Below are 14,422 nucleotides of genomic sequence, written 5' to 3' on the forward strand. Positions count from 1 at the left end.
TGGCCAAAAATATTAACCTAGCTAATATACAACTTAATGAAAGCATATGTATCTACAGTATGTGTCTGTCTGTGTGTCCATTACTGTGTCTCTGCTATTCCAAAAGATGGCACATTACAAACATTGCAGTAGTAGAATACATTCCATTTGTAATTCCAATAGATTGTACATCACAAACATTAACACTGCTTTTATGAATCTCATACCAAACAGAATTTAAGGGAGCCATATACATTACATGCTGCAATGCAAATCTGTCTTAGGTGGATGGCTCAGCTAGTTTAATTATAAAAGTTATCCAACACACATTGTGGCACATTTCCATCTGTCTCCTTTAATGTGGAAGTTAACTCTATCAAATAATCATAATCTTACAACTTGTAAAGCTGAAAGGTTGTTATCATTCAAATTATAACTTACAACCTTTATTTCATAAGAAAGAAAAATGTGATCTTAATAAAATGTCAGAGTAAAATGTTCTATGATGTAATGTTATGAAATAAAACATTGTGTCCAGTACTAATTAAACAGCATCATAGAATTCAATGTACTCTACGCCTACGTCAAAATAGTGCACAAGTGCGTTGCAGATTAGGCATGGGACGCTGATCAGGGGGCCAGTCTCTACTCTTCTAACATTAGACAGAATGCCTACCTTTAAAGACATTTACATATTATTTGCTTAGAAGCATATGACTCAGTAGGAAACCTTATACACATTGGTAAATGTGAATAATAAAAAGAAATGTCAAATAATTTGTCAATGAATGAAACTTAAAATTAATTATATTTTTGGTAGCACTTTATTTTTGGCTACCATGTATTTTCTTATACTAAAGTCTACATGCTACTATACACCTGAAACCTTAATTAGCCGACAATTAACAATTCTTAAAAAGAAGTTAATCATTTTGGAAAATAATCTTTTATGTACAAAACATATTTAAAATCTCTCTATATATAAAATCCAACGTCTGTCTGCCTGTCATCTGTAAGTCTGTCTGCTTTTCACGAGAGAACTACTTAACGGATTTAGATCTGGAGTTTTTTCAGTAATTTGCTTGAACATTCCGGGAGATTTTGAGATTTCTCTCGTCATACTAAATATCACAGTTTGGTTGCGGCACAAATTTATTTGCATGAATCCGAGAGTCAGGCTACAGGCCGAGGGGAGTGGGAGAGGGATCTCAGGAGTAGGGAGCCAGGCAGGGCCATCCTCACTCACGTGCCAGCCCCTGTTCGAATCACTGTACCTCTCACCACATGTTGGAGCGTACCTTGCCACCGCTTAGCTTCCAACACCTGTTTGCTCAGCAGACATTATCACCTAGAAATTGTTAAAAAGTAACGTTTATTGGTAGAGATATCACTCTTCTTCTCTTCTTCCCATGTGGGGATGCTCTCCCATCAGAGCTGAACATGATCAGATGCAGTGGCAACAATTGACGTTGAAGCGTACCTACCTTCTACTTGGCCAGAGATACCTTGCCAACTTTTTACATTTTTGGCAAAGAGATCACAGCTACATTCTCACCTTTGATAGCAAAACCAAAAATATTGTATATCAAGAGGCCCTGGATACGAAAGCTATCAATATAGATTCTTCTCAATACAAATTATTACATTTTTACATTTTTTTTATTGATTTGTAAAGTTTGTTCTATTTCACTACAATGTGGGCAGAGCTGCAGGAGACAGCAAGTTCTTAATAAAATTTGGCCATCTCGACATATACCTATTTTTGCTTCAAGCACAAAATACTGTGAGTGAATTATCAAACTAATTTAAAATCTACAAATATTTTCTTTCTAAATTCTCATGAAGCTGAAACTGGCATGTGCCATTTTTAAATGTTTATGTTAAAACATTTTTGTGTTGACTCAATAAATATTCTTTGCAGGCTATGAAAATGAGTCACTAATTCAAAGCACTTATGCTAAATGCATTAAAAATGTACAGAATATTGTGGATGAGATGATAAAAAAATGGTGGTAATAGATTACATTTTTGTTATAATAAATTTAAAGTTTCTTTTAAATTTACCTTTCATACACATACTAACTTACCCATTACGTGAGCAGATGCTTTAGTGTAACTTCATTTTTCTAAGTAAATATTTCTGTATACAGTTAATTCTCTTATTATTGAAAGTCTAATACTTGAGCATTTCACAATACTTAGTAAGCCACCTCCGCTTTATCCTAAAACAGAGGGCAACTACACTTTCAAATCAGTCACCCTCTCATATTGAAGTAGACATGGAATAATACCTAACATTAAAGTGTCTATTGTCACTGACTTTTTAATATGCTTGTCATGGTAATTTTGTAATATTATTTTCAGTGAAATACACATTTTCAAATCATAATATTGAAAGTCATATAAATGGACGTGTTCTTAATAATTCAGATGTGTGGGTTTAGATGAGGAAATCGATAGTAAATCAAAGTATTTTGGTTTTAATGTTGTGGGAATATGCTAAAAGTGATTCTATGAAATAAGACTCACAAAGGATTTTACTTCATCTTCAGTAAAGTTTCCACCACTTCTCCTGGACCTGGGTACCTTTTATGATTTTGCTTGGTGACAGTCAAACTGTGGTCTTGGTGGTGTGAGCGATGTGTGGCCAATATATTTCTATTGGCTGACCTTGTTAATGCACTTTGAGTCTCTCTGATGAGTCATATAGCATACTATATAATTTATAATGGATTCTTTTGGATCTCCTCATAACATACAGTATGTCCTACCCACTTTACTTCAGAATGACTTTATCCCAAACTATTTAATTGTCCATTCTCATGGGCTTCACAAAGTATATTTACAGCAAAGTTTGCAAACTACTACAAAAAGTATCAATACAATATACACAAAAATATCTCAATGATTTTTTGTTTTAAAAATATGAGGCCCTCTTTAAAATATAACTGTAAGAAAGGTAGAGCCAATCAAATCTGCTGATAGTGGAAGCAACTCCGTCAAGTGTGTAGGTGATCAGGAAGTGTGCTAAAGAGGAGCGGGTGGCATTGTGCATCAAAATAATATACTAAAATAGATTATAATTAAATTTGGTATTCAAATTTGAATTTTTATATTCTATACTTGCATTTACAAACTGAGGAAAATATGCATTATTACAATATTTGAAATTGAGACACAAATGTTAATAGTATCTAAAGGGATAAGAATGGTGAGATGCTCAGCTTATGTTTTGAAATTTTAATTTTTAAATGCAGCATGAACATTTGAATACAGGTAATGAAGAATAAGTGCCTGGGGCCTCATGTTTAATGCTGTGCGTAGAACTCGCACTATAACATGGCGTAAGCACAAAAGCCAAAATGTGCTTATGCACAGAAAAATCCAGATGCAGGAATCTGTGCGTACTCCAACTTCCACGTTCTTCCGCTACATAAATCCCGATCAGTGTGAAAAATAACGCTCGTGCACGCTTTATGTAACGCCCCAATTCCTCCCAGAATTATGCCTCTTTGAATATGCAAATCAATATAAATCGCCCTTAAGCTCAGCCTTCTGTGAAAAGACAATGGGAAAAGCACAGGGAAAATATAAGAATTTCAGCGAATACCAAGTGGAGGCAAAGGAAAAACATACTATTTGTTCAAATAAACCGTGGTATAATCAACAAAAGGAAGTTGATCGAGTGACATAGCGTGTTGGAGAAACTTGAAAGCTCACGTTCACAAAATCGCACAGTGCCGGAAATAAAAAAGAAGTCACATATCAAAGTCGCCGTGAAAAGCCGAGTTGTAGCCCACTGTCTGAGTGTCATATGAAAGCTTATTAGGGTACAGAGAAAAAAGGCACACAGTGGGGAAAAAGCATGAAATGTCAACTTCAATCTCGACATTTCCACTTTAATCACGTAGTTTATTTTGTCATTAAAGTAGAACATCATAAACTTCATCTTAAAATCGTTTAATTAACCAGTTTCTCAAATCACATCGTAATTAAAGTAGCACGTTAAATGCTTTGTTTTGTATTTGATCTTCTATGTGCTCTATGTGTGTGAATCACTACTTGCTTCTTAAACCGGCTCTCTTCCTCCAACTGGACACAGAATCCATTACATTCGTGATATTACAGCTCTCTGAATAACTAAAATACTGAGATGTATACGTGATATCATTTTTATGATGATAGGAGTTAAAGCACGTTATTAAATATGTGTTTCACTTGGATGAAATAATTTATTGCAGCATTACTCAGGGGCAGCTCTAGGCTTGTAGTGGCACTGGGCAGAGGAAGAATCGGTGGCTCCTTCGCCCGCCAATGTCAGTAAGGTAGCTTATGCACGGTGGATGGCCACGTCCGTTACAGACACTGCATAGCCGCCTCGTGCTCATGACACAAGCATTTAACTTTTGCGAAATTTGTTGCTGCATTTTTAGCTGTGTTGTTATTTTCTCTTTCTGTTTTATATTCAATATATATTGGCGTAGCCTCCACTGCAGTCCTTGCTTTTCTTTCCCCAAGTAACCGATCGCCATACAATCAGCTCTTAATAGAAGTTAAGCCATCTGTAAGCTTAGCGCCGATTCTTCAAAACGTTTAAGGAACATTAAAATATCTTCTTAGTACATTTTTAATTATTCTATCCTTCACGACACACCCAGTGAAGAATATAGATTATTTAAATGAAGTTAAAGTTTTATCTGTATAATTTAATAAACATATTTTGCTGCATTTCACCTTAAAAATGATATCGTCATCATATGTAAATACGCGCTTTATAAAGTGGCTCAGGTTGTGCGATATTATAACTATAGTGCAAGTTTACAGTGGGGTGATTGTACTTATAAGTACAAACAGTTCTACAAGGTGCAATTGATTGAGTGCATTTAAAGTTCTTGGGATGAAACTGTTTCTGAACCGTGAGGTCCGTACAGAAAAGGCTTTAAAACGTTTTGCCGTGGCTGAGACAGCGTGTACTTGATACTGTATACTGATAAATCTCCTTCCAATCAGCTGCTGCTGTAATTCACACTCAGATGCAGTGATATAAATACTCCGAGTGGTGCAGTGAGAGTAATATGGAAAAAGATGATCCGCTGTGGCAACTCCTAACGGGAGGAGCTGAAAGAAGAAGAAGAAGAAGAAGGAGAAGTGAGAGTAACAACGCTAAAGCAGTTATGGTATTTGGAATACTATGGCTGTTCCCTGGACCATTATATTGTTACAAGTTAATTACAATCAGATGCGTTACACTAATAAACAATATGCAGTTAGCTTCGGTGTATTTATAAAGCCGCGTCAGGAAAATAAGGTGTAACCACACCGGAACAGTAGCACTGCTTTGATGCTGGGTGCCGCCAGTTTGCAAAACCGAGTGGAGAACTAGCGTACTACAAGGCATGAGGTACCGTGGAAAAGTGCGTGGCTTTACGCCAAGTGTAGGTTTTATACATCGCGATTTGAACGTGGAAAAGTTCTTATGCAACATTTCTGTGCGTACGCACCGTTTATACATGAGGCCCCTGGTCTTTATAATTCTGTAACTCTCCAAATTAAAGCCTTCCTGAAACATTATTGTATTCTTGCCAACACCCTTCTGCAAATGAAGCAGACTGATTTGGCATCCTTGCAAAGACTAAAATTAAAATATATTAAGCTAAATGAGCTGTACTGTAATTAAGTAATGGATTAACCCAGTAAAAAATGTACATGAGTGGCTTTGCATTCAACCACCTATCCTTTTATTGAAACTTCTTCATCCAACTTAGTGATTCAAGTATAAGGAGGGCCTATACCAGCATTCCTGGGCACAATGCTAGAAACAGCTATACTGCAGGGGAAAATATAAGGATTGTGACAATCATCTTAGTGTAATAAAATATACCAGGCAGTAAAGGGTAGCAAAGAGTAGGGGTCTAGCCCAGTAAGACCGCAAGAGAAAGAGAGAGAGAGAGCAAGAGTGTGGAAACAATATACTTTATTACATTAAACTGGAAACAAATAAAATCTATCCATCTTGTCCAAAATATATGAAATCAGTTCTTATATACAGAGTTTGTTTTTCAATGCTCAGAGCAGCCTTTCAATTTAGATTTGAAACCTTTCTTACTTTGCTACCTGCCTTTTAATGTAATTTATCAGTTTAAATTGAATATAGGGATTGAACATATGTAAAGGGAGGTGGGTTAATATTATGTATCATGTTAAACACACTGACTGGACTCAGTGGTGATTAAAATAAAAATAATAATTTTAAATAATAACAAAGCAATTGACATTCTGCTGAGTTAAGATAGTGATTGGGAGACATAACAAAATGCTATCATGGTCTGTAAATGTATCATTGCTTGACACCTGCATGAAAACAGAAACAAGTGTGGTAACTTTTATTGTAGAGCCCACAAGAACTTGCTTGCTATATAAAAATGGTGATCGAGTCAATCCAAGTAAATATAAGCCAGCATACTTTTTATGATTTGAAATTCATGGAAGTAATTGTTAATTACAAGATTTAACTTCACAAGTCAAGGAAAGGTGCTTTAGAAAATAGTCAGACATGGGGTTAGACTGGCACGATCTTGGTTCAGTACTATGTTGGAATTCTTTGATATTATTTATCTTAATTTTCAAAAGGATTTTGGCAAGATACCATATAAGAGAGTAATAATAAAACTAAAAGCAATGGGCATTAAGGACACTGTTTTTAGGTGGGAACAACATTGTCTTAAAAACTAAGAACAAAGGGTTATAGGGAGTGGATCCTTTGCAGAATTTGATATGTTAAAAGTGGTGTCCCTCAGGAATTATTGAAGGAGTCATTGCTATTTTTAAAATATGTAAATGGTCTGGATTAGGACAATGGTTTTCAACGTTCAGTCCTCATGGCCTTCTATGGCTGGAGGATTTTTTTCTGCAACCAGCTGGTAATTACTAACTGGTTGTGTTATATTTTTCCTGGATGAAACAAGAATTTATATGTGTTTAATGAGTATGAATTAATTGCTTTTCCTTTTATTATTATTATTATTATTATTATTATTATTTAATGTTCTGTTTATTTATACACAAATTTACTAATAAGCACACAATTGGGTCAGAGTAATTTATGACGTTGTCTGCTCTGCTCATCATTAAAACATTATAAAAATCTAGACAAGAACAGGCCATTCAACCAACAAAGTTAATAACTCCAAAATATCTTCAAGTCTAGTTTTGTAGGTCCCTAAAGTTCTACTCTCTACTAGACTACTTGGTAGCTTATTCCAAGCGTCTGTGGTTCTCTGTGTGAAGAAAAACCTCCTAATGTTTGTACGAAATTTATCCTTAATTAGTCTTCAATTGTGTCCCCGTGTAATTGTTGAACTCACTTTAAAGTAACAGTCTTGATTCACTGTGCTAATTTCATTCATAATTTTATACACTTCAATCACGTCTCTTCTTAACCTCCTTTTGCTTAAACTGAAAAAGATGAGATCTTTCCTCTTAACTCATCCACTGTAGCCCTGGAATCAGCCTTGTTGCTCTTCTCTGGACTTTTTCTAGCACCTCTATGCCTTTTTCAAGCTTGGAGACCAAAAGTGTGCACAGTACTCCAGATGAGGTCTAACCAGTGTGTTATAAAGCTTGAGCATAACCTCCTCTTTGGCATTAGTTGTCAGTGGTCAGGTAAAATTACAATACAAATACTGTATGTTTTAATTTCCAGTTTTTTCATGTAACTTTCTGTATGACGTCTTGAGAAGCACTTTGAGTTACATTTTGTATGAACATGTGCTATATAAATAAATGTTGTTTTTGTAACTGTAAATGTAAGAGCCATTTTCCTGGTCCTATAAGATTCATGAATATTTTACTAGATGACAAAGCATAACCTATGGGAGGTTCCTAAAACCCCCATAAGTAGAATTGTATTGGTATATTCTTGCCATTTCGAACAGCTTTGAGTAAACATTATAGTTCAGTTAGTGACTGCCTTGCCATGAGTAAGGTGTGGAAGGCATAAGGTTTTGAGTGTGTGTGAAGTAAATACAGTATGTAAGAAAACAGCACTTAATTTATGTGCTGTGCTGTACGTTTAAAGCGTACAGAAGAAGAAGTTAAGAATCTTTAAGTAAAGAAGAAGAAGTAAAGAACTTTTAAGTATAGAAATAGCTAAAGTTTCTCAAGAAAGGCTAAGCTTATAGAAGAAACATTTTTCCTTTTTTTTGCCTTTTATTCTACGTGTGTAAGTATTTCTTCTTTTATTCTTGTGTGGATTATTTGCTTTTAACTTTTACTAAATATTTTTAAATGAACTTTTGGACTGTGAAATTTCTTTCGACACACGTTTTACCCATGCTTGACAACGCCTTATGCTTCGGCGGCTACAGTAAATTTGACACTACTGCAGTTTCAAAGTTCAAAATGAAAGGAAAAAATGGGTCAGCTAATTTAACAATGAAATCAGTTTAAAGTTAGAGTGACTGACTGAATGAGAAACTGGTTGGTACAAAAATCTGAATCCACAGGAGGCCCCAAAGACTAAACATCGAGAACCACTGGATTAGAATACAAACGTTAAGCTGTTTACATTTACAGATGACACTAAACTAGGAGGAAAGGCAGATAATGTACAATCTGCTGAATCATTACAGCAAGACCTGAAGAGCATACAGGCTTGGGCAGATGAAATCTAATGTAATTATGTGCAGATGGTTGCTTGTAGAACAAAAAAATGTTAGGTTTGAATACATAATGGTAGGGGTTATATTATTGGCATTGGACACTAGCATGACAGTCATTATGCTGAAGTTATAGTACAATAGAATAACATTCACAGAGCTTCATAAGACAGAATACTGCAAGCTAGATAAAGCAGTTGGAGAAATAAAAGAGTAAGGATTGAAGAAGATGTATATGGAGAAGTGTTAGAATTGTCTGCTGAACCCAAAACCTAAGAAATAAAAACTGAGTCAAATAAGCAATGCATTTGTTTAAACGAATTTACAAGACTGATATGTTTCTACAATGCAATCTATTAATTATGCCCTGTACAAATTTACAAAATAATGCCCTGCACACAATCCTTGATACGAAAATCAATATCTGCTTTAATTATGACACCATTCAAATATTACACAAATGTACTAATTGTAGCTAATTTTGTTTCACCTACACCTCATATCTTACCTCATAAGTTTTTTTGCCTGGTATCTTTGGCTTCTGTATGTCAGTAAAATCACAAGCGCCAAATGCCTGGATGTCTTGTTTACTCTGTGGCCATTCATGCACAAACTTTGGCTTTATTGCTGCCAAATCTAAGAGACAAAGTATTAAACAGTTTTTAGCAATCTATATTATGTTAGTTTATAAAGATTACTCTGTAATTGTTTCAGATTATACAGTATTTACATCAATTAGCCTGGTTAAATATGGGAAACAAAAACAATGATGTAATTATTTTAAAAAGATAATATATACAGTATATAGGGTGCACATTGGCAGAGCTGGGTGCGATGATGTCAAACTAAGTGACCCATGCTATGTTAATCTGTCAATCTACAGTACATTAATAACCCTTTATGATGTAATAATAATAATAATAACAATAATACATTTTATTAATATAGCACCTATCTGATACTTAAGATGCTTCATAGAGTCTCAGAAAAAACAGAAGGGTATATGTAACATTGAATGCAAATAATATCTGGATAGGACACTAAAAACAGATAAATGCAGTATACAAAGAATTAAACAGGATAAAAGATAATAAACCCAAGTAAAATAATAATTCAAAAGTAGAAGGAAAGCCTGAACAAATAACATAATTTATAATACAACATACACACAAATTATCCTGAGCATCTGGTCAGAGAGGTAAACTGAAAGAAGAGGTAGAATGTCAGGTTAAGTTAAAAGCCTTCTTGAACAGAGAAGTTTTAAGTTACTTTTTAAATAAGAATGGAGTCAGCTAATCTAATTAATTTAGGGAGGTCATTCCAAAGTCTGGGCGCTATACAGCTGAAGGCCTTGTCATCCATAGAGTGCAGGTAAGTGTGGGGCACAACAAGATTACCAGAATCAGAGGACCTTAGTGGATGAACAGGAGCATAGCGATGGAGAAGGTCACTGGCAGAACAAGGCCATTTAACGCTTTATAGGTTAAAAATTAATTGTCTTGTGTCAAATGTTACATGTTTGCATATGGAAATTACTAATAAAGAAGTATATAAAAATGAAAAGAAATTATAATACTGGTTTTCAGATAATTCACAAACAAATTGGTGTCCTTTACAGATTTAGAGGTGTAGAATAATCTTTTCTGAAACTGGAATTTCTCTACCACAAACTGTTTCCTTTCTAAATCAGATACAGTCAAAAACATCGTTTTGAAAAAATTGTTTTTTTTTTTTTATAAAATAAGTTACTTTTTTATGGCATAAGTAATTTTTTGTTCAGAATATTATATCTATTTTAAGCTGACAAATGGCAGTCTTCCTCGTTCTTAACATTAATTGAGGTGGAAACAACCCAAAATCAAGTATTTGTTACATATTTTATGCTGACAGTCAGTATTTTTTTCTCATTCCTTATTACTTCAAAATAGCCAAGGATCTATATTTATAAGGTTTTTATTGTCCAGATGATAGAAAGTTGCTGTTTCAATAGATTTTGCAGAAATGTTCATGATCAGGTTGATCCGTGCATAGTTTTGACCAGGTAACAAGTAAGCAAATGGTAAATGAATGCACACCCTTCCATTACTGAGACAACATAGGTTTCTGGTTTTACAAATTTCTGAGATGGGTATGAAGAATATAAAATGGAAGTGGGGAACAATCCTGCTAGCAAAATAAAATATGCCTTTTACTCCCAAGGTTAAGTAGCATTGTCAGCGGTCTGACAGAGAAAGTCATTTTATTTTTAAAGTAAGGCTTTAGTTGCACCAACAAGCCAGACAAAGTTTTGCTGCATTTGTGGAGAACCCACTTTGGTATGACAGTGAAAGTGACGTATCCCACTTGTGGCGAAAGTCTTCTGTCTTTATTTCTACTATACCATTTTTTGTAAGTAACAATTACAGTATATTTAAAACAATTATATGTGTAATTATATACTTAGCAAAAAAAGAAGTCCCTTTTTCAGGACTGTGTATTTCAACAATAATGTTTTAAAAATCCAAATAACTTTACAGATCTTCATTGTAAAGGGTTTAAACAATGATTTCCATGCATGTTCAATTAACCATAATCAATTAATTAACATGCACCTGTGGAATGGTCGTTAAGACCTTAACAGCTTACAGAAAGTAGGCATTTAAGGTCACAGTTCTAAAAATGCAGGACACTAAAGAGACTTGTCTACCGACTGTGAAAAACACCCAAAGAAAGATGCCCAGGATCCCTGCTCATCTGCGTGAACGTGCATTAGGCATGCTGCAGGGAGGCATGAGGACTGCTGATGTGGCTAGGGCAATAAATTGCCATGTCCGCACTGTGAGACGCCTAAGACAGCGCTACAGGGAGACAGGAAGGACAGCTGATCATCCTCGCAGTGGAAGACCACGTGTAACAACACCTGCACAGGATTGGTACATCCAAATATCACACCTGCGTGACAGGTACAGGATGGCCACAACAACTGCCCGAGTCACACCAGGAACACACAATCCCTCCATCAGTGCTCAGAGAGGCTGGACTGAGGGCTTGTAGGCCTGTTGTAAGGCAGGTCCTTACCAGACATCACCAGCAACAACGCCGCCTATGGGCACAAACCCACCTTCGCTGGACCAGAAAGAAGTGGCAAAAAGTGCTCTTCACTGATGAGTCACGGTTTTGTCTCACCAGGGGTGATGGACGGATTCGTGTTTATCGTCGAAGGAATGAGCGTTACAACGAGGCCTGTACCCTGGAGAGGGATCGATTTGGATCGACGGCTAGGGCCATTCCCCCCAGAAATGTCCAGAAACTTGCAGGTGCCTTGGTGGAAGAGTGGGGTAACATCTCACAGCAAGAACTGACAAATCTGGTCCAGTCCATGAGGAGGAGATGCACTGCAGTACTTCAAGCAGCTGGTGGCCACACCAGATACTGACTGGTACTTTTGATTTTGACCCCCTTCATTCAGGGACACATTGTGAAACATTTTTAGTTTATGTCTTATGGTGTTGAATCTTTTAGTGTTCATACAAATATTTACACATTAAGTTTACTGAAAGTAAAAACAGTTGAAAGTCAGAGGACGTTTCTTTTTGCTGAGTATATATTACTTTTTTCTCAAAAATAGTATTTTTTTCATTTCAAACCTTCATCTCTCAAAAATTGGATGTGCTAGAGCAATTCTGTTGCTAGATTTGGATTCAGCACCCTCTTATCTATAAAGAACACCTAAAATATTTGATGGTTGCAAAAAAAACTTTTTGCCAACCATCGTAATATGAAAGCCATTTGACAGCAAGAATAATTCAGCTGATATAGTATGTTCATTTTAAACTGTTTTGCAGTCACTAGATGGCAGTATAACCAGATGCACAGAAGTGCCTGGTAAGACAGAGTGACAGAAACAAAGAAAGGGACTGGATGATTGAACCAAGCAGATTAGTTTTTCATACTTTTATCCATCCATCCATTATTCAACCCGCTATATCCTAACTACAGGGTCATGGGGATCTGCTAGAGCAATCTCAGCCAACACAGGGCGCAAGGCAGGAAACAAACCCCGGGCAGGGCGCCAGCCCACTGCAGGGCATCATACTTTTATTTAACACATAATTTTGAATAGTTCAATAATAATAAAAAAAAATTTTTGCAGAGCTAGTCTTGATGCTGAATATGCCACAATCACCCAATACCAGAATTCAAAAACTATTTTGAGAGAAGAGGGTAAACGGATCTAACCATCTAACCCAGACAGAAAAAGAAGAGGAAGGATTAAGAGGAGAGGGACATGGGAGTCTGTAGTTTGAGAAACATACGCCTTACTAGTCTTCAGTTGAACAATCTTAAATAGTACATGCCAAATATCAGTGTCATCTGCAACAGGGCAAAAATATAAAATTAGCATAGGAACACAGACTTTGGACAGTGGATTTCCATGTGATTCCAAGCTTTTACCTATTTGCATCTTTGCCAAGTTAATTTATTTGGCTTTTTCTTTGAAATGAGTCCTCTTAGGCGGGCATCATGGAGTTGCCTTTTCATTGGTACTAAGCTATCAGTTTCTATTAAAAATATGACAATTTATTAGTAATTCTAAATATTTGATTGGCTGTATATATAATTATGTTGTTAATCCTTCAATTAATTTTAGCAGCCACCTATTGATGATTTATAGAGCTGTGGGTTTGCCAAATTGGAAACAGAGCAGGAACAGTTGTGGATAGGATGCACACTCATTATCCTCACTGATACTGAACAAAATTAAAGTCAGATGTCAGTTTAACATTTTTTGAGTGATTTTAGAAAAGAATGGAGTACATGGCAAAAGACACATGCAAACACGAAGCATCAGGTGGAGGAATAAACCCATAAATGTGAAGTTGTGAGGCAGCAGAGCTTAGCAGTGTGCCACCAAAAATTGTTAAATTGTTGTACACGCATTTTTATTGCCTTGGGTACTGAAGAATAGTAAGTCTGCCAATAGAGAAATATAACTTATTAGAATATTTAACTACTAATTACGTAAAATATATATGTTATATATTGCAACCCATTTAACCCAAATTAGACATGGGGAAGCCGAAGCTGATTACCAGAACATTAAGCTCAAGGCAAGAGCCAGTAATAGATAGGACACCAGTTCACTATAGTAACCCACACACTTACACGGCTATACAAATTTATTCTGGGCAAATTTAGAATCACCAACTAAAATAACAAGTGACTCTTTTGGATATTTGAGTACAACCAGAAAAACTCAGATAGATGTGAAGGGAATGTAGACATTCTACACAGAATGTTAGATGAGCTGAAATGGCCACACTAACTACTTGGCCACCATACTTCACCAGAGAAATCCATCCATTATCCAACCTGCTATATCCTAACTACAGGGTCACTGGGGTCTGCTGGAGCCAATGCCAGCCAACACAGGGCACAAGGCAGGAAACAAACCTCGGGCAGGGCACATACACACATACACTCACCAAGCACAATTTTTTATTTTTTCAACAGGATCGCCAATGCAACTAACCTGCATGTCTTTGGACTGTGGGAGAAAACTTTGGACTGTGGGAGCAAACCCACGCAGACACGGGAAACATGCAACTCCATGCAGGGAGGACCCAGGAGGAGAACCCGGGTCTCCTTACTGCGAGGCAGCAGCGCTACCACTGCGCCACCGTGCCTCCCGTCACCAGAGAAACAGAGTGTTTAATTAAAACAATGCTTACACAATTTTAAACTGATTCATTGGTATATTGAGGCAGTATGAGTTAGTGTTGAGATCCTCTGTTTTATCCTTTTAT

The 14,422-nt window shown here is 36.0% G+C and overlaps 1 protein-coding gene across 2 annotated transcripts in view; it reads right to left on the reverse strand.

Annotated features, from left to right (window-relative positions):
• LOC120527736 (cytokine-dependent hematopoietic cell linker) overlaps positions 1 to 14,422 on the reverse strand; it is a 97,244-nt gene that overhangs the window by 19,275 nt on the left and 63,547 nt on the right. For both annotated transcript variants that reach the window (XM_039751498.1, XM_039751497.1), the window contains one exon: positions 9,145 to 9,272. In XM_039751498.1, the coding sequence (XP_039607432.1) occupies positions 9,145 to 9,272 (128 nt within the window). The remainder of the gene's footprint in view (positions 1 to 9,144; positions 9,273 to 14,422) is intronic.

Source organism: Polypterus senegalus, chromosome 4 (genome assembly GCF_016835505.1).
Source record: "Polypterus senegalus isolate Bchr_013 chromosome 4, ASM1683550v1, whole genome shotgun sequence".
Lineage (NCBI taxonomy): Eukaryota > Metazoa > Chordata > Cladistia > Polypteriformes > Polypteridae > Polypterus > Polypterus senegalus.